This window comes from Phyllostomus hastatus, unplaced genomic scaffold (assembly GCF_019186645.2).
Source record: "Phyllostomus hastatus isolate PE091 unplaced genomic scaffold, TTU_PhHast_1.1 phas_scaffold_193, whole genome shotgun sequence".
NCBI lineage: Eukaryota > Metazoa > Chordata > Mammalia > Chiroptera > Phyllostomidae > Phyllostomus > Phyllostomus hastatus.
Window position 1 is genome coordinate 9,147,830 of NW_025334015.1, and position 22,106 is coordinate 9,169,935.

The 22,106-nt window shown below is 54.5% G+C and overlaps 1 protein-coding gene across 1 annotated transcript; it reads left to right on the forward strand.

Annotated features, from left to right (window-relative positions):
- Positions 1-2,252: 2,252 nt before the first annotated feature.
- On the forward strand, positions 2,253-21,766 carry ADAMTS8 (ADAM metallopeptidase with thrombospondin type 1 motif 8). Its single transcript, XM_045860251.1, has 9 exons — positions 2,253-3,205; positions 10,648-10,887; positions 11,690-11,825; positions 12,366-12,533; positions 13,437-13,738; positions 15,697-15,880; positions 17,058-17,230; positions 17,448-17,623; positions 19,620-21,766. The coding sequence occupies exons 1-9, from the start codon at positions 2,474-2,476 to the stop codon at positions 20,188-20,190; spliced, it is 2,682 nt and encodes an 893-aa protein (XP_045716207.1). The 5' UTR covers positions 2,253-2,473; the 3' UTR covers positions 20,191-21,766.
- Positions 21,767-22,106: the final 340 nt, after the last annotated feature.

Here is a 22,106-nt window from a genome sequence, read left to right on the forward strand (position 1 = left end):
CAGCCCTGCTCTAATGTGTATTTGGGGAAGAAGGTGGTGATGTAGGAAATCCGGAATTGGCTGGTTGGTTGCCGGTGTTTGTTTTGTTGTACTGGTTTCCTCTGCCTTTGTCTTAAGGGCTTTCACCACAAACCAGTTTCTCAGTCCCGGTTGCAAAGACCCAGGCTTAAGTATAGCTAAGGCAAGCCTGACACCTTGAGGTCACACTGCAAGTGGCAGGCGCCAGCCTAGCTGCGAAGTGTGAGTCCAGGTGGGTTGGAGGGAGGGAGGGTGCAAGCTCAACCCGGCAGTGAGCCAGCCAGGAGTCAGCTGTTGTTGAAATGGGGGGCGTGTGGCCATAATGTCCTTCTCTATTCCCAGGAACTTCCAAAGGGCTTTCTTCAGGGGCATTTCATTCTATTTAAAAAACAAAGAAGTTTCCCAAACCTTCCCAACAGAGACCAGAAGCCTCCAAAGACATTCAAGACTTTTCCTGGTCTGCTTAAGTCTCCCAGTTATAGCCATTAATACGCATTGAGGAGGAGAGGAAGGGAAAGTGGGCACAACCACTCCACCCCACCCCCTTCGGATGCTTACAAAGGAGAAAGAAGGAGACTCCACAGGGACTTCACTGCTATTGAAGATCATGAGTTTTACACTGAGGAATGATAAACCAGGGGCTTTAGGAAACAAAGACCAAAGATCAGAGTGTTACAACAGGCCTGAAGCAAAACAGGGTCACACACTGCCTGTCCAGGCCACTCTCCCAGGGATGGGGTGAAGTGTTCTGCTCATTTCTGGAAAAGGATTGAAGAGGCCATTCCTTCCATTCCCTCGCCTCTAGAAGTGCTTCAGGGGAACATCTGAGACTCCAGTTATTTCTCTCTTGTGAATTATCCAGGAAAGACAGTTCTGCAGCATGCTAGGTTGGGAAGTTCATCCTTTCTCTCATCTAATTCAAAGCCATCCTTCCGTGTTTCTGAGAGAGCAGAGAGAGGGATCTGGCACGGCTTCTGTAGTTGCAAAAGTACTTCTGTGGCTGGGAGAGCCTCCTCCTTGGAGGTAACCAGCCCTGAGAATCTCCCATGTGGGCTGAACCTCCATAGCTGCTGGAAGGAGTTTGATGGCCTAAGAAGCATGAGCAACCTCAAATGTCAGTGCCCCCAACACAGGCAGAAAACTGGGGAACAGAAAGGAGTGACTCCAGAGCCTATCCTCAGAGACAGGACCTTGAATCCGATCTCCAGACCTGTGCTGTTAAGACTGGGGTGCCGTGAAGTGCTGCCTTCTGGCGTCTGGGGGAGGACTACAGACCATGTCATTCCTCTCTTTGGGTGTCAATCACCTCATCCTAGGGGGAGGTGGCAGTGTGCAACAGAATGGAACGACTCTCATACTAATTTGTATGAGAGGTGACCCATAGGCCACCTTTCGTGAAGTCCTCCGGAGGAAACTGAGCAGTGTCCCAATCCAGTTTTCAGGACCAGACACGCAGCTGCTGGTGATCTGCTGCCCTCCTAAGAAAAGCTCTGCCTTCCCTCTGGGTGATCCCACTTTGCTGCCAACCTCTCTTCTGGTCATTTACCGCTGTGCTAGGTTCTGCCCTGCCAGCCCCTGGAAGGGACAGTAGCAGAGTCCTGGGGTCGGTTAACTAGGTGGTATTTCCCCCCCATCCCCAGCTTGGTGGGTAGCATGAATAGGACCTTTCCCACCTCTCTCTTTTGTTCCACAATTAAAAACTCTGGAACCTTCTCCAGAGGAGAGCTCTCTTCTACACAATCAGATGCCCAGAGCGACTCTGCAGGGATCTGAATACTGTCACTGGGGCCAAGGCAGGAGTCACTTCGAGGATGTATCCTGGGCACTTGACCTTTGAGGAGAGAGAGTGACTGGGATCTCCCCAAGGACCCTGCCTGAAGGTCCAGTCCAGCACCGTAGGAGTTAATGCGGGACCGCGCGTGAAGGGAAGGGGAAAAAAGTTGGAGTTGACACTTCAGGAGGGAGGGGTAGAGAGGGGAGCGAGTCTCGCTGACTCCTGATTGGTTTTACATTTCATCCAAATTTTTTTTTTTCTTCTCTCGCTCCCTCTTTTCAGTTTCTCACTCCGATCCCAGGGGAGGGGAAACGGGAATAGTGAGATATCAAAAATAAACCTCTTATGTCAAAGCCGGGAAGGAAGTATAAATACAAAGGGCTCGGCAGCCCACTCGGTGCTTCCCGGGGTGGGGAGGAGGCAGGGTGGAGGGCGGGCGCGCGCGGCTCGGGGCGCCAGTTGCTCGCGCTCGGATCGGCGGGCGGGCGCAGAGGAGCGGGCTGCGGGGCCGGAGGGGCCGCCAGGGGACCTCGCAGCGGCCAGGTCCCCACGGGCTGAGTCACCCAACGACCTGATTGATTTCCTTTTTCCTAGAGGGAGCAGCCGGGCACTGCGTGCGCCGCCAGCACCTGCCCGCGCCCGGCGGCTTGTTCCCTCTCGAGCGCCGCAGCCGGAGCCCCCATGCCCCGCGCCGCTCCCCAGTGGCCGCCGCTCCTGCTGCTGCTGCTGCTGCTGCTGCTGCAGCCGCTCGCCCTCGGCGCCCCGGCCCGGCCCGGAGCCCGGGACCCGGCCTCGGAGCTGGTGGTGCCCACGCGGTGGGCGGCCGACGCGGACGAGCTGGCGCTCCACCTGTCCGCCTTCGGCCAGAACTTCGTGCTGCGCCTGGCGCCCGACGCCAGCTTCCTGGCGCCGGAGTTCAAGATCGAGCGCCTAGGGAGCTCCGCCGGGGCTGCCGGGGGCGAGCGCGAGCTGCGTGACTGCTTCTTCTCGGGCACAGTGAACGGCGAGCCGGAGTCTCTGGCAGCCGTCAGCCTGTGCGGCGGACTGAGCGGCTCCTTCCTGCTGGATGGCGAGGAGTTCACCATCCAGCCGCAGGGCGCGGGGGACTCCCTGCACCGGCCGCACCGCCTGCAGCACTGGGGCCTGGGGGCGCGCGGCGCCCAGCCCCACCCCCTCCCTCGAGGACCTGAGGGTGACGGTCAGAGGCAGTACAGAGACGACGAGCTTGAGAAGGAAGAGGAGGAGGAGGCACGGGAGGAGGAAGGCGAAGAGGAGTCGGAAGGCGCGGGCGAGCTGCTGTCCCCCCTGGGGGGCGCGAGTAGGACCAAGCGGTTTGTGTCTGAGGCTCGCTTCGTGGAGACGCTACTGGTGGCTGACGCGTCTATGGCAGCCTTCTATGGAACCGACCTGCAGGTAGGACTCACTTTGCCCGGAGGTCCCCAGTCACCTCCTAGAGTCTCCAAATTCTTCCCTTCTCGGTCCCTCTGAGAAAACCCTTCACGTTCCTCACTCTGCCAAGACCTGCCCCAGGCAAGGTCCTTTCCTTTCTGAGAAACTTCAGGGACTCTTTGCTTAACCTCTGACATCCGCTACCTACTGCCCCTCCCCACAACGTCCCTTCCAATTTAGGGTGGAGGTCCCAGCGCTTCCCCCTCTCGGCTGCTCGCCCCCATTCCTCCCATCCCCAACCTCCTGCAGCACTCGGCAAACTGAACTGAAATGGGTTTTAAGGCACCCCAGGCACCTGCCTCTCCCAACAGCGATGAAAACTGAAAGTTTTGGAAGAACTGTTTCTCAGCCCTCTACTGTCTCCTGAGGGGCTCCCACAGAAAGATGTGGCTATTTCATTCCCTTGCATACAGAACTGAGTTTGCCGTAAATAAAAGACATTGTTTGGAGGGAACTGACGCTGGAGAGGGGCTGCCCCACTTCTCTGTGCCCAGCTGGTTCTGATCAGGGGGCGGGGACTACCTTGCCAACCTGGCGCTCAGCCCTGCAGATCTTGGCAGCACCAGGATCAGCACCAAAGGGAGGGAACAGGATTTCTGCCTGGGGGCTCAGTGCGGGAAACTGACGCTTCAGTGGAAAGCGCGGGAGGGGAGGGTGTGTGATCTCTTTCAGTTACTGCCGCTGGTGGCACCAGAAGTATACTTGGTCCGCCCCAGCTACTCTAAGGCCAGACAGCTCTCTACTGAGCCAGGGCAGGAAAACTGTGTCCCAGGGATAGCCCCTGTAGCCAGATGGTTTCTAACTAGATGGAAAGGTGGTGCGAGCCAGGCAGGAGTGTCTGTGTTGCCCTGGCCCCAGTGTCTCCCCCACAGAGCCGGCAAAGTGCAGGGGCTGCACCGCTTCTTCCTGGGGAACAGGCGGAGGAGAACTGGCCTGCGGGAACAGCGCTCTGAAACAGGGATCACGGGCGCTGCTGTGGCTCGGCTCGTGCTTTTTCAGTGATGCCAGTCTTGGCTGGGGACCTATTCCAGGCTCAGCCTGTGCTTGACTGTTGGAGGCACCGAGCACTTCGTCATCACCTGTGCAGAGCAGTCCAGACGAGGCGCGATTGGCCCTTCTGTTTCTCACCCCATCTTTCCCACGTGGCTGTCACTGGGAAATGCATTCTGGATAGTAGGATGGGAAGCACTGAGGGGCGGTGAGAGGTCCATGTGGCTGCTGCTCTGGCTACTGCGGGGGCGGGTTGAACCCTGGGCAGGCTCCTCTGCACATGCCTGTCATGTCGTTCACCTGTCCCAGAGCGTGGCAAGACAGCTGCAAGTGGGCAAGATGGCCTGCCCACAGGCTTTGTGTCTACACTGACTTAGTATCTGTTTCTCTGCCTGCCCGGCAAGCCCTCAACAGGGGAGTTTCTTTCACATGCCTGGCTACTAGGGGACAACACCAGAAAGAGGCTGAAGTACATTCATTGCAAACCCAGAGCTGAACTGCTGAGCCCACCCCCCACCCCATGTGGACCAGTGTCTGACAAGCTTGTGAACCAGGGGTCCAAATAACAAGAGCACAGAGAAGCAGCAGGAAAAGCAATTGCTTGGCGATCTCTGGAGCCGAAATGTCCTTCCTCATACCTTCCTACCATCTTGCTCTCTGAGCTGTTCACTTAGACCCTTGAGATACTGAGTATTTGCCTCCAGGAATAGCCTCTGCAGATACCAGAGCCAACTAAAGGCATCCTTGATTGGGTGTGGGGCTCCAGGATGCCCGGGCCCCTGACGCAGGAGGCTGGGCTGCATTCTGACCCAGGTTTGCTGCACCAGACAAGTTGGCTCGCTCTTTACAGAGCTGCCCTGTATGATGCCTCATGTGATACCTGGCTGGATGGCCTAGCACATGCGTATCCCACCCCCTCCCCCTCCATGTGCATTCGCAGGCTCATACCTCTGCACCCAGCCAGCCCTGGTCAAGAGAGCACATCAGAATGGGCATCAGCACCTGTGAAGGCTGAGCTCCTCTCCCCAGGGAATCTACAGTTAGGTCTCATGGCTCACAGAAAAGTCCTCTCTCAGCTAGGCCAACCCTGCCACTTCCTCCTCAGTCTCATTATGTCCCAACCCACCAACACTCCTGCTGGGGTGGGCAGGGGCTGAGGCACAACTGATTTTATGACCGCCCACCGGCCCCTCTGCTCTGACTGCTCACCAGCTGTGGAGATACCACAGGATGAACTTGAACTTCTCAATTCAGTTCCCTGGGCTTCCTGAAAGTGCCCATGAGACCAGCCAAGAATGAATGTCAAGTCCTGGTTCTCCAAGACCTTGCCTGCCCAGACCCTTCCCTGAAATAGAATCCAGACCTTTATAAGTAACTCTCCAAGGAGTCTCCTGGAGACTTCCTGCACACCGATGGAGACACTTGGGGGTGTATTAGCAACTAGGGACATGACGAGGATGAGGAGAGATTTTATCCCCTCAAGGGCTTAGATTTCCTCCTCTGTGAAGAGAGACCCCTGGACTATGTATTCTGTGAGGCTGCTTCATGATGAATCTCCTGGAAAATTCAGCACTGTGTACAGAAACCGCTCTGAGTATGTTCTGTTCAGAGTGGTTCCCATGTGCCGCCTCCATGGAAATACCCGTGAGGGACTTCGATGAAGAAGGTGCAGCTCACAGAGCATGAGTGATCTTCTCCAGGTCACACAGCCAGGAAGTAAGCGGCAGGGCTGAGTGGCAACCCCAGTCTCCTGAAGCTGAGCATGGGGCTCCTTTTTGTGCAAAGAGGCCTTGAGCTGGGTGGGGAGGAGGGTGCTGTGACTCTTCCGACTGCCTGACACTTGTCCAAACTGTGGGAACTGGTCCTTGAACACAGCAAGCCCACAGACGCCCCGCCAAGCCCGATACAGAGAAGGAACCACCACAAAAGCCAAAAGAGAGAACCAGGTCTCACCACCGAGTGACAATGAAGTTTTCCAGAGCTCCGTACACTTGAATTCACTTAATCCCTTGACAGAGGGGCCCCTGCTTCCCACCTTCTTATCTGGTTTCAGAGTGAAGGGGCCCAGACAAAGGGGCTTTCTGAAAGGACAGACCACCTCGGAAGAGACCATTAACTCTGTCTGCATCCGGCGGCTGCTAATTGCTCTCTGGATGAAACTGGAGCAGGAGAGGAGTGAGTGGGGGCCGAGCAGCACCCACGCTCCGTCTGGGAAATCTGTCCTGCCAGTGGATCAGCTGCCGACTGAGCTTCTGAATCCTCTTCTCAGCAGAGAGGGTCCTGGGAGTGACATTCATTGTCCCCAGAGCAGACCAGAGGTTTCCCAAGATGTCAAGGGACTAGCGAGTGATTTTAGGGAAAGGCTAAGTCATAGATAGCCATTTCGTCTCCCCTTTAACCACACTCTCTGGGGAAAAAGTCCCTATAGCCCGAACTCTGAAGTGACCATGTATCCCACTGTGCCCAGCATAGTCCCATTTAGTACCATGTCCAATTGTCAAAAATGTCCTGCTTTGGGAAATAACAGAAATAGACGCATGCCCCACTCTCTCGGGAGCCGCCCAAGTCTTCATGGATGAAAGACAAGTGTTGTATACCTGTGAACTGTGTTCTCCCACTGGCCAAAGGGTGAGTCTTTTCCATCTCTTTTGTCTGCTGCAGTCAGAATGATCGACAATGCGAAGTATTTCCCAAAGAAAATGCCTTCATATTCTAAGGGTTTTGATTTGCCTTTCCCGCCTGCCGGGGGAGGGGAGATGGGAAGTGTGCTAGACGAGCTCAGGGCAAGCTTGCCTGCTCGCAGGCTTTGTGTTTGTCTCAGCTGCGGTGTAGTTTTCCTCGAGGCAGCAAAGAGGGGACAGTCAGTGTGATGATTCAAATGGAAATCACTGTGTCCTTGAGCAAGGTACTGATATCTGTGTACCTCCGTTTTCACCAGCAAAATAAGAATAACTATACCAATGTCCTAGTACTGTGTTGAGGTTACAGTAAAATATGGAAAGCAGTTGACCCAGTGCCTGGCACATAGTGGGTGTTCAACAAAACACAGCTGACCATAGAGTTGCCTTTGGCGATGGCATTTGTCAGAGTAGGAGGGCAGTGTGGTCCCATAGCAACCACTGCTATGTCATCCCTGCTGTCCCACATGGCAGAGAGGTTTCCCTTTCCAGCTGGCTTGGCTCACAGCATTATGCTCGCCTCCTTGCGGTTCTGTTAAGCGTGTGCTGGGGAGGTGACCTTGTTCCAGTTGTTTTGCAAATGAGGAGAAATGAAGGGCACTGGTGCAGGAGCCTCTCTTCTTTCCTTGTCCTTTGCCTCTCCCCAACCTCCTCCTCAGGAGAGAGAGTCCCAGGCCCTAGAGACATGCCCAGAAGGAAACCAGGAAATGGCACTGGTATGGCACTGGTTGCTGAAGTCAGAGGGGGTCTCCATGTTTCCTCACTTCCTCTCCTTACCAGTCCCGGCATGCTGCAGGGCAAAGCAGAAGGACCCACAGTGCAAAGAGCAAACGACCAAAGCATAACAGGTGGCACTGTGAACGGAAGTTGCTAGAAATACATTTGACCCAGACCCAGGCCCAGCCGCCCCCCGACTCCCACCCTCGTGGCTTTGGCTGCACCAGAGCTCTGGGATGGGATCTGCTTGTTTGTAGCTCAAAGGATCAAAGAGGGCTGTGTTCCAGCCCAGCCGGCCGGCCGGGTGGTTTTCTCTCTTCCAGGTCCTGGGGCAGCCAATGGAGAAGAAGGCTCCCTGAAAGATGCCCCGCCTTCCTCAACGAGAATTAAGGGTGGCAGATTCCCAAGTCATTCAAAAGCAGGGCTGGCCATGGGGACTGTCCAACTTGCCTGTCGTGTTTGGTGGAGATTACCTGCTGTATTGGGACCCCACTCCACCAGGGTACAACCTTACTCACATACCTCAGCAAGCAGCCTGCTCTGGTGTGCAGGGAGCTATAAATAGACAGCAGGTGGTGGAGCGAGCCATCTGACCTTTTCTTTCATGGCTCTGGAGTCCACTCCCCGTGGAACCGTAACTCAGGGTTGGCTGAGAATCAGAAGAAGCTCGCTGACTCAGGGCCACCACCCCACCGAGGCCCAGGGGTCCCTCCCCACGGGAAACTGTAAGACGCGCTGCCAGCATCAGGCATTCCTGCCACTGTTTCTCAGAGGAGCTACGGTGGGGATGGTGACCCTTCCCCTCTCCAAAAGCGCAGTGGGGTGGATAAAAGGAGATAAGTGGGCATTTTAACAGAAACACTGGACCCAGGCTGCAACCCTTCTGCAGCGTGCAATGGAAACTGTCTTCTGAGATGGCAGCCAGAAGGACCGTCAATGTCCTCGAGTCGAGCCCACTGTCTTAAAGGGAAATGGCTCTCAAGCCAGCTCAGCCCAACAGCAATTTGTCGTCTGGAGAAGGTGCTCCGAGCTACCTGAACTGTGAAGGCAGAGACTCCCTGCAAACCGTGGTGTTGGGCAACATCGCCGCTGCCTCACCCATCGGTGGTGCAGCAGCGCAGGATCACAGAGCCTTCTGAAGCCTCCAGTCTTCGGTTCTCTATATATTTTTCTGGGACCAGCGGTGAGCAGCTGGTACCTCTTCTCTTCACACCTTCTTTATAAGACATCATCTCCCCAGTTTTAAAATTATAAAATCAGGACTCAAAGGGGCAAACTCTCATGAAGGGAGTTTCAGGTTGCCTGGGAAGAAATCTCAGGAGTTGGCCCCTGGCCCAGCAGACCCTGGACCTTCCTCGGGTAAGAGACCAAGAGACTCGTTCTGCCCCTGGGAGCTGTGAAAACCTGGACAGGAAGTGTCCTCAGCAAGCTACCATTCCTCAGCCCTCACCCCCAGTTGCATAATGATGTGATTGCTTTGTTCCCTTAGGAATTCAACTCCAAGAGCAAATGCCAAGTTTTAGCTTTGCTGATAAGATGTTTGCATCAGCCTAAACATAGCTGGAGTACTTGACACCCTCAGGAACCTGCCAACCCCTGTTTGTAGGGCTTACAAAATACCTGGCTTGTTGCCTGTGAGGTGAACAGACAGATCCCATTCATAAATGATGGGATTCATCTGGAACTCCCACACACGGCCTCAAACGATAGAATGTCCCTCTCTAGCTTTTCACTCTCCTTTACCCTCCTTTCACTCCTGCCATCCAGACCACCAGGGAGAGAAAAGGAGAGTTGCAGAGACGGTGCCCTGAGAACAGGGAGCAGGGCAAGCAAGTGGCTGCTCAGCCGGCCACACTCATGGCTGCAGGCACACGTGCCTCAGCCCCTTTGTCTCTTCTGTAAAACAACCCAAGAGAATTCACTTTCAGGGGTCCCGGAGGCAGGAGAGTGAGCTCCAGTCTGGCCTCCAACACAGCCGTGGGAGCAGCTGGCAGCCTGGGACAGGATGGCGGCCAGGCAGTGACGTGGACTGTCTCAGCTGGCCTGGGTGGGGCCGACAGCAGGTGTGAGTCTGAGCATCTGGGCCTCATTAGGCCCACCGGGTTCTCCAACGCCCCAGGCAGAAGGGAATAAACGCTTCAGGGCTGTCCAGGCAAAAACCAGAAGTCCACGCACTGGGAAACTTACTGGGAAGAGTGTGGACCTCAGAGGCAGACACGCCTGCGCTGCATGCTGTCTGGAAGAGCTGTGTGGGCCTAGAAGTAGGGGTGGCAATGCCTCCTGCACAGAGTTATCATGAGCATGCAGTGGGCAGCATAGGCGAAGTGCGGGCCCTGCGCCTGGAGCAGAGTAGCTATTGTTAGCAGTGATTCTTAGAGCAGTGACCCCATCCTGAAGCAGGGGTGGGTGACCCCAGCAGACACCAGGAAAATGCTCAGCTGGATTCTAAGAGGGCCAGTCTGCTAACCTGGAGCACTCAGTTCGCTGTTTCTGGGCTGCGAATGGGGAGGGAATGAGGGCCGCTGGCAGGGAGAAGGCTGTGTCAAGGTCAAGGCACAATAGGCAGTTTCATCCGATAGAACTCTCTGTGATGATGGAACGTTCCGTCCACTCAGTCCAACACAGTAGCCACAAGCCATAGATGGATACTGACACACTTGAAATGTGGCCAGTGCGATGGAAGAACTAGAACTTCAATTTCATTGAATTTTAATGACTGTTGATGCACGTAGCCACAGGTGTCTGGACACGATGTTAAATGCATGCGCTTTGGAGCCAGACACTGTGGGTCCAGATGCCGGCTGTACACTCAGATGTGTGATCTTGGGACACTTACTGAGACACAACTGTCTTTTACAGGAAATGAAGGGTCTTGAGGGTGTGGGTTTTCAGCAAGATGCCGTTGATCAGACCCTCAGCGCAGAGCAGGCCCGCGGGGTGGGTAACTAGCGGCAGTGGCCATGGGGAGGCAGCAGGCTAGGAGACGAAGCCCTTCACTCTTCCTGTACCTCCTCCCGACAGAACCACATCCTGACGCTCATGTCCGTGGCTGCCCGCATCTACAAGCACCCCAGCATCAGGAACTCTGTGCACCTGGTGGTGGTGAAAGTGCTGATAGTGGAAGACGAGAAATGGGGCCCCGAAGTGTCTGACAATGGGGGGCTGACACTGCGCAACTTCTGCAACTGGCAACGGCATTTCAACCAGCCCAGCGACCGGCACCCGGAGCACTTCGACACAGCCATTCTGCTCACCAGGCAGGTCTGTGCACCCAGGACCCCAGGGAAGGGGGAGGGAGAGGCAGGGCAGGTGGATCAGAGGGAGACCAGGAGGCCTGCCCAAACATGGGAAATGTCTCCCTGCTGGCCCCAGCTGGACTCAGGAGCCTCGCGTGTGGAGCCACGAGGAGGAGGTCATGAGGGCTCGTGTGAGGTATTTGCAAGGGAAGGAGAAGAATCTCAACAGGGCCCTTTTCCAAATGTTTGTGACCAGCAGTCCACTGAGCTCATAACAAGAGGAAATGGGCTCGCCCTGCCCAGTGGGGGATCTGGAGCAGGAATGGAGAGAGGAGGTCCATCTGGGACGGTTGTTAAATGTCGGGACAGGTAGCCAGGCAGTTATTGTCAGGATTTCCCCAGATCAGGAAGCTGCCCCCGACCTGGTGTGACAGAGACGGACTGCTTCCTCAAGGCTAGAGAATGTGATGATGTGTACAAGGCTCTGTTCACTCCTCCACAAGGCGAGTGCTATTGTACAGGCCCCCATTTCACAGCCGAGGAAACTGTGGCACAGAGTAGCACAAAGTGGCAGCGCCCCTGGTCAAGCCCGGGTAGTCTTGCTGCAGGTGAGTGTTCTTACCCACTGTGCTGTCCTGCCTCCCAAGACAAGCTGTCCCAGCCCGCCCTAGCACACACCTATGCAGAAAGAATTCCAGTCTTCCTCAATTGAGTGTCCTTTGCGAAGACATAGAGATTGGAGCCTTCCTTCCACTGAGGGGGAGCAGCAATAGGAAGGCTGTCTGTTTCATGTCTGTTCTCATGCTCTCCCTTTCTCCGACATGCAGAACTTCTGTGGAAAGGACGGCATGTGCGACACCCTGGGCGTGGCGGACATTGGCACAATCTGTGACCCCAACAAGAGCTGCTCTGTGATCGAGGACGAGGGGCTCCAGGCGGCCTACACGCTGGCTCATGAGCTGGGTAAGAGCTGCCGTGCCCGAGCCTGCCGGGCGCTGTCAAAGAGAACTACCTCTTCCAACCCCGGGCTCGCCCAGGTTCTGCGGCCTACGCAGCCCGCACAGCTAGCCAGGCTCCCCTTGTCGTTCTGTCGGAATGATCAGGTGCCAGTACATACTGTGCTTCCTCCATGCGCACCCTGAGCATAAGGCCAAAATATTAAGATGGTGTCCTGGATCAAAACCAATGCCCAAGGAAAGTTGTGATGCCATACGCAGGCTAAGGGGTCAGAACTCTGGGAAGATTGACTGTGAAGAGAGTGCGAGTGAGTAATTGAGGTGACTGTGGATTTAAGACAGGCTGAGGCAGAAAATAAAGGGACACCAACATTCCTCAGTACTCTGAGAAAGCTTTCTGGAAGAGAAAACCCAGAATGGAAAATATCTTTAAGGAATAAGGAGAGGGAGGGGCACTGGGCCACCTGGGGCGCCCTGGAGCAGGGTGGGCAGGGCGGAGAGCAGGGGCGGCCCTTAGGGTAGACTGTGGGTCTCTCTCTGTCCTCAGGGCACGTGCTCAGCATGCCCCATGATGACTCCAAGCCCTGTGCACGGCTCTTTGGGCCCATGGGCAAGCACCACATGATGGCGCCCCTCTTCGTCCACCTAAACAAGACGCTGCCCTGGTCCCCCTGCAGTGCCATGTACCTCACGGAGCTCCTGGACGGCGGGCACGGTAGGCGCCCCTGGCCTGCTGCTAGCTGTGGAGCTCTGCCTGGCCAGCTCCTTAGATCACTGTAGCGCCGTTCCAGGCTGAGCTCCACCACAAAGCACCATCACCATTTAGAGGGTTAGGAGAGACTTCAGGGATTTGTCCCCTGCCCCTCCTCTGGGGCCACAGCCTTCTCAGGCTCTTCCAGGCCCCATCTTCCAGCAGGCTGAGCTTCGGGCTAATCTTGATTGTCAGTCACGAAGCAGGTGGAATTAGTCTGGGAAGGTCTGTCTGGAAGAGGTGGGTCTGAACAGAGCTTGAAGGAACGGAAGGATGTTTGTAATACAGAGGAGAGAAGAGTGTTCTGGCTGGGGTAGACATCACATGATAGCTTGGAAATGGCAAAGAGAGCTCGCAGGGGGTCAAGGGTGGGAGTGGTGGGCCTGGTTAGAATGGCTTGACTTGCGGAGCAAAGCAGTGAAAACACTTTATTCGGGAGCCTCCTCCTTGAAGGAGGCAGGGCCGAATACAACACAAAAATAAGGGCTTATCCAAACATCAGTACCTTGGCTGTATTTTGCATGCCATGGTTTTTAAGAGCTCATTTATACCCCCGATTATAATGTGATGTAGAAGAGCAGCACAGTTTACTGGCATTCCCCAGATAAACACTGAATCATAGAAGATGCTCTGGATAACAAAAGAAATTCAATCCTAAAGATAAATTTTGTGACTAATAGTCAAAAATTGGACAAGTTCTATCCAGATGATGAGCGATGAGTGTTTAGATTAAGGTCCAGGAAAGCGTGACATCTAGACCTTCAACCCCGTTAGGAGGGATTGAGAACTAAGCACGGGAGCCAGGGAGAGCTGGAGAGGGAAACTCTGGCCCCTTACTCTTGTTCCTCTGCTTCCTCCATTCCTCAGGAGACTGTCTCCTCGACGCCCCCACCTCTGCCCTGCCCCTCCCGACAGACCTCCCGGGGCAGAGGGCACTTTATGAGCTGGACCAACAGTGCAAGCAGATCTTTGGTCTGGGTTTCCGCCACTGTCCCAACACCTCTGCCCAGGACATCTGTGCCCAGCTGTGGTGCCACATGGACGGCGCCGAGCCCCTTTGCCACACCAAGAACGGCAGCCTGCCCTGGGCAGATGGGACACCCTGTGGGCCCGGGCACCTGTGCTGGGAGGGCAGCTGTCTTCCTGAGGAGGAAGTAGAGAGGCCTAAGGTGAGCAGTGGCCATTTGGGGACACGGAGGTGGGGTGGAGGGCAAGGGGAGGGCTGTGTTTTCAAGGGGGAACCCACACTTGAGAGCCAGAAACTAAGAGACTCTGGGCCAAGCTGCAACTATGACTTCTAAGTAAAATCACTCATCTTCTTACAAACAAAGCAAAGCATATTTATGCAAACACAAGAGGAGCCCTTCGGAGCCATACTCAGAGTGAATGGATGGTGCCACCAGAGCCACAGGCGTCTGGGGAGCTTCCCATCTGGAATTGCTTGGCGCTGATGTGAAGACTGGTGATAAATATGAAACACTCCAGCTCGAAGACCATGGGCATTCAATACATGGAAGCCGTTCGGAATTCTTTTATGAACAGATAAGAGTGACTCAGGAGAGGAACTTTCGATCAGAATGAAGGAAAAGTATTCCAATCCTACCCATGTCTGAGCAGAATTCATAATTAAGAGGTCGGGGAAATGAGAGTAGTTGTGGGAATTCCGTACTCAAAAAGGAGGGGGAGGAGGAATTGGACCGCCAACAGCAGGCAGAGAACCCTTGGCCAGGACAGAGCGCGTGTGCAGGGAGAACCAAGGCAATGCCGCAGAGAGTTTTCAGCGATCCGCCTCATTGCGCCGCTCCTAATGCTTCCAGCCTGTGTGGCTGATCACATTTCCCTCACTGCGAGTCACTGAGGCGGCCCTATGAAACAGCATCTGTTGGGTTATGGAGCCTGGTCCCAGCCCAGCACTGAATCACCAGAGTGGCCTGGGCACTCCCTGTCCCAAGGGCTCTTCTCAGTGATGTGTGTCTTTTGCACGGAGCCTCAAGAGCCATCCTGGGCCAGGTAAGCCCCGCGCTAGCTCTGAGCCTGAGCCGGGGTAAAATTCATGCTTCATCCTCAGCCTCCTCCTGTGTGGACACTGAGCTTCGCTCCCAGGCGTCAGCCTCTCACATAGCCAGTGCTTCACGCATCGTCGGAGCAGGCGGAGGGGGTCCGCGCAACCTCCCCCACCCAGCACCAGAGCGAAGCTCGGTCCTGGGCAGGGTGACCTGGGGTGATCATGGAATGCTATTGATCATCCATTTTTCAGGGAAAAGGACAGATCATAAAATACTATATATGTGACAGCATCCCATCTGCATAAAACAAAAAACACCTCCTCTTTATGATTAAATATTCAAAGCAAAGTGTGAAAGGCTGTTGATTAAAATTATAACCATGTTTTTCTTCTGGGTAGTAGCACTTTTTTTTTTAGTGTTCTACTTTCTTTTTTACATTTTTCTGTGTTTTCATTTTTTATATAAGCAAATATGCCATTTTTAATATCAGTTTTATTTTGAAAACTCTATGAAGGCACCAGTGACAAAGCTCTGTCCTCACAGGACCAAGCTGGCAGCAGCTCTGTCCATCGCCCAGGACACCCGCCCCTGAACTGGGAGCTGGTGGACGAGCAGCTGCACCTCCCAGTGGCTGTTCCTTTGGACCAGGACTTCCCACCTCAGCTCCAGAGACGCTGGGGGCTGCATAGGTGTCTGTGTAGGGGGAGTCTGGTTCACTGTGGGATATTCGTCGTTAGAGGTTTAGCAGCACCTCTTCCTCTACCCATGAGAGGCCAGCAGCCTGGACCCTTTCCGGTAACAACCCCAAGGTCTCTAAACCCTTCCACTTGCCCTTGAGGGACAAGACTAGACCCCGTGGAGAACTGCTGCATCACACCCAACATCAGTTCCATAACAGAGCTTCATTTGACAGCTACCACTGAGTACCATACTGAGGGCAAAGCTCTGTTTCAGACACTGGGCAGCCCCCATGAGCAAGCCCAGCACGGCCTCTGTGTTCACGAAGCTGACAGCCAAGCAGGCCACACAGACATGAAACGAATGATCAGGGCAGTTTACTGACCTCCATGCCACCCCCAGTCATAACTCAGCTGCTGACTCAGTGGCGTTGTGTGTTGTAGGTCATGGTGCATGGAGGCTGGGCCCCCTGGGGACCCTGGGGAGAGTGCTCCCGGACCTGCGGAGGAGGAGTTCAGTTTTCACACCGCGAGTGCAAGGACCCTGAGCCTCAGAACGGAGGAAGATACTGCTTGGGCCGGAGAACCAAGTACCAGTCGTGCCACACGGAGGAATGTCCCCCTGATGGTAATGGCCACTTACGGCCGCCCCAGCCAGAGCAGCCATTCTGAATCAATGAATCGATGTTTCTCTCCCTCTCTCTCTCCTTCCCTTTCACTCTCTCTAAAAATAGATAAACAATATCTTTTTTAAAAAAATTCAATGGCATCTAGATGTTCTCAGTGCCAGCTGTCCTGTCAAGTCACCTGGGAAGAACTTTGAGACCCGGGGCCCAGGCCCCTCAGACGCACTGACTCAGAGCGGGGCACAGCCACCATGTTTCGAAGTCCCCACAGGGCATGCAGGCGCAGAGCTGAGCTGGAGAAGCTCAGCAATAAGAGCAGGCTTAATCTCAGGGCTGTGCAAAACTCTTACTGCAGATGGATTGTTCTGGAAGCAGCACGAGGCGGGACGGGAAAGGAGGCAGCTGTGTGCGGGAGGCTGGGCACTGGCCCCAAGTGAAGCCACAAGGCTTGGGCTTGTGCAGGGGACCGAGGTGGTGAGAGTGGCACAGAGACATTTAGACTCACAGACTGCCCAGAATTTGGTAGCATTTGATGACAGCTGGGCGACGGAGGCCGCAGACACTCCAGTGATCAGCCTCAGACCGGAACGTGCAAGTGCCACCCAGTGGAAACCGGCCCAGTTAGTGCAGGGGCGGCAGGGAGTCGGGCTGCGCTGAGCTGGCGCTGATCCCAGCCCCTGCCGATGGAGTCCCCCCAAGACAGCCAGAATCACAGCCAGTGGGGCGCACGCAGGGCACCGTCAGAGCTGAGCTGTAGCGGGAAGTCCATGGCCATGTGTCCAGTGCCACTGAGGAAGTCAACCTGGGGTGCAGTAACAGAGGCCCAAAAATATAATTTCATTCTGCACTTTCCACACTTACTGAATTGTCCCCTATTTTCACCTAAAGATTATTTATTTGTAAAACAGACTTAGTATCTTCATCAAATGGAAAGGGAATTTATCCCAGAAAGCCTTGCTGAGGCTGGAGGCTCCTTTCCTTGCCTCTGTGAATCAGGGTCCCACGTGGCTCTAGGTGGGGTGTACCTAGAAATGCTGGGCCCAGGAGATGCTGAACCTATGTCCTGAGCCTGGTCAAAACCAAGAGGAAGAAAGACTCCTGAGTCCAGGCCTTTCTGCAGCTGGGAGCCCCACTTCAGCACAGCATGTTAACTTCGAGCTTTTTCAATACTCTTTTCAGGGAAGAGCTTTCGGGAGCAGCAGTGTGAGAAGTATAATGCCTACAATTACACTGACGTGGACGGGAACCTCCTGCAGTGGGTCCCCAAGTACGCAGGGGTGTCTCCCCGGGACCGCTGCAAGTTGTTCTGTCGAGCCCGGGGGAGGAGTGAGTTCAAAGTGTTTGAGGCCAAGGTGAGAATCCTCCTAGAACTCAGATTAATAGATGAGATTGAAAGTCACCTGTTGTCACCACTCCACCCCCACCCCCACCCCCACCCCCACCCTGGGCCAGGGCTGTGTTTGTGCTCACCACACCCTGTCTTCCCTCCCCTCCCCTTCCCTTCCCTCCCCTCCCCTTCCCTCCCCTCCCCTCCTCTCCCCTCCCTATCCCTTCCCTTCCCTGCTACAGGTGATCGACGGCACCCTGTGTGGCCCAGAGACTCTGGCCATCTGTGTCCGTGGCCAGTGTGTCAAGGCTGGCTGCGACCATGTGGTGGACTCACCTAGGAAGCTGGACAAATGTGGGGTGTGTGGAGGCAAAGGCAACTCGTGCAGGAAGATCTCTGGTTCCCTCAACCCCTCAAGGTGAGCCCCCTAGTAGTTCAGCGTGGAGGCAGAATAGCAGAACGGGCTTTGGAATCGCATCTTCCTAGGTTTCAATTGTGGCTGCTCCTTAATACCCAGGGAGTACTGAACTTCCGTTTCTTGACAAAATCTCAGAAGTCCTCTGGATCTGGGAGTCATGTAAAGTAGTCATGAGAAGGGACATGCAGAGTACTCAGGACGGGGACTGGCCATAGAGAGGACCAGGCACAGGGCAGCCAGAGGCCACATGGACAGGGGTGGATCATCTCTGAGTCAACTGGCAATAGAGCTTCGCTGAGTAACGGGGACCTTTGCCAGGAAGCAACTCTTCCAGGCCTGTTTTGGGAAGGACACCCGCCTCACCCGCCTCCTGGTGAGTCTATGCTTCCTGCAGGTGGATCTTTAGAGAAGGGGGTACAAGGGCAGGGGACCTCAGGGACCTCAGTGACTTCCAAGTCTGAGCACTCCATACACTTGCTCACAGCTCAGTGCCCCACATCTATTAAGCTCCTGATATTTGATTAAGTGTTTTGCCTGTGTGGCTTGGTTTGATTCCTAAAATAAGTTTCTGAGGTAGGCAAGGCCAGCACTGTTATCTCCCATTTACAGGTGAAGAAACAGGTTCGGTCAGATCACCTGGCTCTCCTGAGGTCACACTGATAACGAGTTACAGCCAGGAAGAGAACCCAGGTTTCTTAACTCCTGGACAATCTTCTTCCTGCCGCTGCAGGCACCTGGGGAGGAAGGGGAGGGCAGGTGTTATGTAGCCACACAGGCCCCTCTGTCTCTCCCTGTATCGACAGAATCAACCCACAGCAGACAATTGGAGGTCTTTCCAAATTTAAAATCAGAGGATGTAGAAAAAAGAAGCCTGGGGCGTGGGATGTTCAGATATGGGGTCGCCTAGCCGGCTGCCTCCTGGGCGTTAGACAGATGGGCCCATGCACGCTTTCACACTGCCCTGGGGAAGTGGCTGAGCATAAAGCAAAAATAGAGAACCGACTGGTTCTGCTCCTCTCCGTCCTTTTCACTTTCTTCCCAACCTGTGTAACCCAGCTGCTTTCAGCCCAGAAGATCAGAATAAGAACTAACGCTCCTCCACTTCACATAAAGCCCTACAATTACATTGGAACCTATTCCCCAAACAGCACCCTGTGCGCCCAGAAGCACAGCTCACGGAATCTGGACACATCCAGAAAGAAACCCACTCCTCTGGGGCTTGGTTCCTGCCCTAAGATCGAGTGACTCTAAGAGGTGGGGTGAGGCGTTAGATTCTGGAATGAGTATGTGGAACATATTTTTCCACGTGGGTTTGAGCTCTGGGTATGAAAGTGGCCAAGCAAAGTTTTCTACCACTGCAAGCAGCTAAATGTGTTTGAGATCTCATGTGAGCCCAGAGCTGCCAGGTTTGGCAGCCCCAGTGCCGTCTTCAGCCCCCTGGGCTGCCTTCCTGCTTGTGCTACTGTCAAGATCCACCCATCCAAAGCCTCAACCCCAGCATTTGAAACGGAGTTGCCAGGCACGGCAGAAGCCTATGCAAAGCCTCAGCCCCAGCAATTTTTTTAAGATTTTCTTTTAAAGATTTTTATTTATTTATTTTTAGAGAGGGAATGGAGGGAGAAAGAGAGAGAGAGAGAAACATCAATGTGCGGTTGCTGGGGGGTCATGGCCTACAACCCAGGCATGTACCCTGGCTGGGAATCGAACCTGCGACACTTTGGTTCGCAGCCCGTGCTCAATCCACTGAGCTACGCCAGCCAGGGCTAGCACCAGCATTTGAAACGGAGTTGCCAGGCAGGGCAGAAGCCCATGCAAAGCCAACATACAAACCATTGCTGTCGGCCTCAGCAGCTAATTTATTTGGAATGTGGAGGTGGCTGCGAAACTATTTGCTACTGGTTTTTGTCTACCACCCTCCTCACCAGCAGGTTAGCTTCCTCAGGCTCTGGCCTGGGAAGCTCCTGGTCCTAAGGGTGTTGTTCTGTTTCTGTCCTAGTTATGGCTACAATGACATCGTCACCATCCCAGCTGGTGCCACAAACATTGATGTGAAACAACGGAGCCACCCAGGGGTCCAGAACGACGGCAACTACCTGGCGTTGAAGACCGCCGACGGGCAGTACCTGCTCAATGGGAACCTGGCCATCTCTGCCATAGAGCAGGACATCTTGGTGAAGGGGACCATCCTGAAGTACAGTGGCTCCATTGCCACCCTGGAGCGGCTGCAGAGCTTCCGGCCCCTGCCTGAGCCTCTGACCGTGCAGCTCCTGACAGTCCCGGGTAAGGACTTTCCCCCCAAAGTCAAATACACCTTCTTTGTTCCTAATGACATGAACTTCAGCATACAGAGCGGCAAAGAGAGAGCAACCACAAACGTCATCCAGCCCCTGCTCAATGCACAGTGGGTCCTGGGGGACTGGTCTGAGTGCTCAAGCAGCTGCGGGGCTGGCTGGCAGCGACGGACCGTGGAGTGCCGGGACCCCAGCGGCCAGACCTCTGCCGCCTGCAACAAGGCTCTGAAACCCGAGGATGCCAAGCCCTGTGGAAGCCAGCCATGCCCTCTGTGACCTGCGCAGTGGGGCCAGTCTTGTGCTCATGGACTCGGGGTGCCGGGGTACAGGCAAGTGTCCCCACCATGATGACTCTACATGTGGAGGTGGCATGGCCTACCCAGCTCTCGCATGGCCCCAGCCCCTTTGGCACAGGGAGGGGAAGAGAAGATGGGCCAACAGATCCTAATGTCTACTTTCTAGGGGACGGGACCTTGCTTGGGTTCAAGTAGAGGGCATAGGTTAAAAGGTGAAAGTGTACTTGTTGACCCAAACAGGAGACTCAGTCAGCCTGTTTGCAAAGGACGAGCAAAGTTAAACAACAAAAAAATGTTTTCTATTTGGTTTCCCCTATAAATAATCTACCTCAGAGGGGAAAAACTTAGTCCAAGATAGGTGTGGGGTGGGGAGTCAACGGCGAATGTCAAAGCAAGCTGCTAAGCTGGCTTCAGAAGTGATCACGACTCTCTTCAGTATTAAAATCCGTTGCCTGAAGGGCTGCGGGGTTGCGGGGAGCCACACGCTCCCAGGCTTCCACCTGCAGGGTGGACCCGTTTCAAGTATTTATGCAAATGCGTCTCTGAACTAAAGTGTGATCTTGTGCCAACGCAGTGGTCTGGTCTGCTTCAGTATTTCTTTTGAAAGGGCAGGGGACGCAGAGCCCAAGGACAAAGGCCAAAACTAGGTTGGTCAGCTGACCTTGAACACACTGGGAAGCGGGCACCTCGCCTGAGTCTTTTCAGGCCTTCTGCTTGGGTTCTCAGACACCTGCCAAATCCAGCTCATTTGGAAAACTCCACCTTCACATAACCCAGTAGTTCTCAAACTTGCGTGGGCATTAGGATCACCTAGACAGCTTCTCAAAACCCAGATTGCTGGGCCCACCTCCAACATTTCTGAGACAGTAGGTCCCGGGGGGCCTGAGGGTCTGCACTTCCAACAAGTTTCCAGGTGACGCGGAGGCTGCTGGTCTGGAAGCTGTGCTTTGAGAATCACTGCTCTGGTGGAAATTTCCAGTTCAGAGGCACAGTTGCTATGCAATGCCTCTGGGCTGGTTTTTCCTGAGAAAGACTGTCCCCTCCCCACTGCATGTGTCCCCACCCCCACTTTCACCCACTAGCCAGCAGGACGTACAAGAGTCTCTTAGGCCCTGAGGGGTTCTGAGCCCTCAGCTCTTTCCCTCTGCACCAGAATCCATCCCCATCTCACAGCTGTTTGGGCCCGAGCACCTTGCAGCTGTCCAGCCAGCCCTTTCACTCAGAATGGCGCTCCCCACCAGCCCCCAGGAACTACCTGAGAGCCTCCAAAACCCCGTCTCCCGGGACATAGCTCCTCAGGCGCAGTCTTCCACGGGGTCTGCTGCAGAGGATACATAGTGCTTGGTCATAAGTGGGTGAGGAGAGACAGACAACATCAAGAAATGACATTCTAGCTCTGGCCGGGTGGCTCAGTTGGTTGGAGCATCGTCCCGTACAGCAGTACACCACCAATAGATTACAGGTCCAATCCCTGGTCAGGGCGCGCATACCCAGATTGAGTATTCGATTCTCAGTCGGGCGGGGCGAATATGGGAGACAACCAATAGATGTTTCCCTCTCACCCTCTCTCTCTAATATCAATAACCATACCCTTGGGTAAGGGTTGTTGTTGTGTTTTTTTAATTAAAATAAATGTTAGAAAAGAAACATTCTAGTAAAAAGAAAGAAAATATCTAAATTTTTATCTTCCTTCTTTTGCCACCTTTTACCCATTTGTCCTTCCCTTTTGCTTTCTGTTAAGACCTCTCCAAATGTATGGTGACACAGGCAGGGAAGGTGCGATGTGGAGCCGTGTGTGAGTGAGGGAAAGGGGCCAGACGAGGACTCGGGCCCTTGGGTACAAGGAAGGCCCACGGGACTTCAGCCCCTACCGTGCCCTTAGCTAGCCACATCTGC

Excerpts from the sequence above, each read along its gene's own strand:
- ADAMTS8 (XM_045860251.1), top strand. The coding sequence starts at position 2,474 with ATGCCCCGCGCCGCTCCCCAGTGGCCGCCGCTCCTGCTGCTGCTGCTG. Across the intron at positions 15,881-17,057 it reads GGAGGAATGTCCCCCTGATG|GGAAGAGCTTTCGGGAGCAG; the intron begins GTAATGGCCACT and ends TACTCTTTTCAG. Across the intron at positions 17,624-19,619 it reads GGTTCCCTCAACCCCTCAAG|TTATGGCTACAATGACATCG; the intron begins GTGAGCCCCCTA and ends TTTCTGTCCTAG.